The sequence below is a fragment of the Muntiacus reevesi genome, chromosome 3 (assembly GCF_963930625.1).
Source record: "Muntiacus reevesi chromosome 3, mMunRee1.1, whole genome shotgun sequence".
NCBI classification, from domain to species: Eukaryota; Metazoa; Chordata; class Mammalia; order Artiodactyla; family Cervidae; genus Muntiacus; species Muntiacus reevesi.
In genome coordinates this window covers 108,599,785-108,603,121 of record NC_089251.1, presented here as the reverse complement: position 1 = coordinate 108,603,121, position 3,337 = coordinate 108,599,785, and the positions used below count along the sequence as shown (strand labels likewise).

General features: G+C 53.5%; 1 protein-coding gene across 1 annotated transcript; it reads left to right on the top strand.

Annotated features, from left to right (window-relative positions):
- The first annotated feature begins 846 nt into the window (after positions 1–846).
- On the top strand, positions 847–2,471 carry ID3 (inhibitor of DNA binding 3). The gene is made up of 3 exons (XM_065927517.1): positions 847–1,229; positions 1,349–1,432; positions 1,992–2,471. The coding sequence occupies exons 1-2, from the start codon at positions 930–932 to the stop codon at positions 1,406–1,408; spliced, it is 360 nt and encodes a 119-aa protein (XP_065783589.1). The 5' UTR covers positions 847–929; the 3' UTR covers positions 1,409–1,432; positions 1,992–2,471.
- Positions 2,472–3,337: the final 866 nt, after the last annotated feature.

Sequence of the window (3,337 nt, the reverse complement as noted above, 5' to 3'; positions counted from 1 at the left end):
CTGACCCAAAGGGAGCTCCTAAAAAGGTTATCTAGAAATCAGCCCATCTGTACTCCATATTCAAAACCCTGTCCAAAATTCTAATCAAACTCACTTCCAAAACATAACTGGGCATATATTTGGCTCCTTATGGAATGCATGAGGCCAGAGGGTGGGAGCTCTTTTTCTTCCCCATGCAAAAAGCACAATTCAAGCCTTTTTTTTCCCCTTTCTCCCTGTTGCTCAAACAGTGTTTTTTGCTCAAACCCCCTTCCCCTCCTCCTTCTGCAATCTCAGCGCCTAGCCCAAATCTGTTTTCTTCATTGTAACCTCAGCTTCACCGCAATTAATTTTTTCCCCCTCTGGTCACAAGATAATTCCTGACGCCAGTGAGTCTGGAGGTCAGACGAACAGCAAATTGGGGAACAAGGCGGCACTAATTCCTTACAAGTTTCCCTTGAAAAATCTTTTGCTTAAAAAAAAAAAGCTTTGCTGTTCAGGGATTTATGACCTCGGAGGACTATGGGTTCGAACAAGTATTGGGCTGTAGGTGGACTGGCAAGGGGGCAGGGGAGCTCGAAGATATGGGGCGCTGCCAGGAAAAGGCAAATTTTTAAAAGTTAATGGTTTTAAGTGATTTTTTAAAAATCCTTGCTGGCAAAGAGGCCCGCCTCTCCCCAGTATCAGCGCTTCCTCATTCTTTGAATCCGCGGCTCCGCGGTATTCGGCGTCAGACCGGCCAGAGGAAGCCTGTTTGCAATTTACCCGGGTTGTGAACGCCCAGGGTTGGCGGAGGCGGGGCCAAGGCGGGCTGTTTTGCATAAAGGGGCGTGCCCTCCAGGCCGACTCTATAAGTGCAGACTTCGGAGAGCGTGCGCGCGTTGCAGGCTGCTCTAGGGGGTCTCTGGCGTTCTCCTTCCTTCCAGCACTTCCCAACCTCACCGCTCAGTATGAAGGCGCTCAGCCCGGTGCGCGGCTGCTACGAGGCGGTGTGCTGCCTGTCGGAACGCAGCCTGGCCATCGCGCGGGGCCGTGGCAAGAGCCCGGCCGCCGAGGAGCCGCTGAGCCTGCTTGACGACATGAACCACTGCTACTCGCGGCTGAGGGAACTGGTACCCGGAGTCCCGCGAGGCACTCAGCTTAGCCAGGTGGAAATCCTGCAGCGCGTCATCGACTACATCCTCGACCTGCAGGTGGTCCTGGCCGAGCCGGCCCCTGGGCCCCCAGACGGCCCGCATCTTCCCATCCAGGTGCGCGCGGGCGTGCTCCGGAGCAGGGGCGGGGCTGAGCTCCAGGGCTGGGATGCTACGGGACCCCTGGACCTTCCAAACTCCGTGCGTAAACCCTTCCCCCCTTTTCCTTCTCTCAGACAGCCGAGCTCGCTCCGGAACTTGTGATCTCCAACGACCAAAGGAGCTTCTGCCACTGACCTGGCCCGTCCTGGCGCCTCCAGGTGAGTTATCCAAGCCGTATCTCTCGGGGGCGGGGAAGGGGGACGGCTGGTGCTTAAACGGCAGATCTTAGAGTTGGTAGACCTTTTAAAGGATTGCCGCGGCCCCCTCGGTTTAGGGAAATTCAGGCCAGAGAGGCGCAAGTGACTGGCCTGTGGTCACATCAAATGAATGACGGAACCAATTCCGATCCAGAGTTCGTTTCAACCTAAAGTGCACGTTGTTACGGTCTTCCCCCATTGGCCAAAGACGCGAAACTATAGACGCAGGTCCGACTAAATAAAATATAACCAGTCTGGCTGTGGCTTGGAGTCGTAAAGGGAGACGCGTTTTCCTCAGCCCCCTCCCAAGTAGTGTCACTTCCAAGAGGGAGGGGTGGTGCAAGCTCCGCCTGTGGTCCTTCGGCGCCAACTGGGTGGGGGCAGTGTGGGGCGCGGAGTTATCAGCTGGAGGTAGAGACCGAGTTTCCTCCCTGGCGCCGGCCAGTCTGCGGACGGCCCCCGCTTCGGCGCGCTCGGCGGAAACTGACGGCACCCTGGTCTTCTTTCCTCCCCCGCCCAGAACGCAGGTGCTGGCGCCCGTCCGGGACCCCGGGACCCTCTACGGCCGGAAGCCCGAGGGCATGGATGGGCCTCAACCTTGCCCTGCCCACTTGACTTCCCCAAACCCCTGCCTCGAGGCTGGACCTGCGCCCAGGAGCGAAGGACTGTGAACTTGGGTGGCCTAAAGAGCCAGCGCTCGCTCTGGGCACCCTCCCCCAGCCCTCACCCCACTCCCAAGTTTTAAAGACTGTCTTTCAGTGTGTGGAGGTGTTCGGGGTGGGGGCTGGCTGTTCTCCAAATTCTGCCTTGGCCAAGGCAGCGGTAGAGCTGGTCTTCTGGTCTCCTTGGAGAAAGACTCTGTTGCCCTGATTATGAACTCTATAATAGAGTATTTAGCTTTTGTACCTTTTTTGCAGGAAGGTGACTTTCTGTAACCATGCGATGTATATTAAACTTTTTATAAAAGTTAACATTTTGCATAATAAACGGTTTTTAAACACTTGTGTTTATAATTTGATTCCTTTAAGTGCTAACACTTTCTCACAAAGCTGGATTTAGGGAGAATAAATTCATGTCTTTCTTGGAACTTAGGAAAAGTAAACTTGCTTATTCCCTTAAAAGGGAGATGGGAGAATGCCCAGCTAAGCCTGGGGAAGAGGGAGAAGTAGAAAGGGCTCATGGGGGAGCCCCACACGCATTGGGTGCAGAGAAGAGCCTTGCCCTGCCTCGCTTTACAAGTGAGGGAAGACTGAAGAGTGACTGGAAGGAGCTCACCCAGCAAGTTGGGGGCCTAGGATAGAAATCTCTCCCGAGTCCCAGTTCTTAGGTCGTTTGAGAGCTGTGTTGCTAACTAGCAGATGGCGGTCCTCATTAATGCCATTAATCATGATGTTTCTCTAGCAGGGGATGTGAAACAGGACCCTCACCTGTCAGGCAGGCATGGTGCTGATAGATCCATTTCAGAGATAAATAAATGGATCATTGGGCTTGGCTTACTTCCCGCCTCACCCTTTTCTGGTTTAATTCCTCTTGGGCTTCCAAAGTTGGGGAAAATAGGAGAGGGTCTCTTCCCTCAAATCTGATCAACCACTCTGATCAGAAGGACTTTGGTGCTGCTTGGGAAATAGGGGGATAAATTCTACCACCAGGTAGTTGAAGACTAAGCCTCGACTGGGAGTTAGAGGAAGAGGGCACTACAGCCTTCATCCTGGTGTATCCTTCCAATAACATCTCCAGTGGGAGTCTCCTCTAAGCATCTTTAGCCCTATTTCAGAAATGGAGAAATTGAGGCTCAGTCAGGTTCACACAGTCCCTCGAGAGGCAGAAATGGGATTTTAAACTTAACTACAGTGACCATGGACAGGA

What these genes read in the sequence shown, in the direction of transcription:
- ID3 (XM_065927517.1), top strand. Translation starts at nt 930, where the DNA reads ATGAAGGCGCTCAGCCCGGTGCGCGGCTGCTACGAGGCGGTGTGCTGC. An exon ending in GCCCGCATCTTCCCATCCAG is followed by an intron (nt 1,230 to 1,348) that starts GTGCGCGCGGGC and finishes TCCTTCTCTCAG; the next exon opens with ACAGCCGAGCTCGCTCCGGA.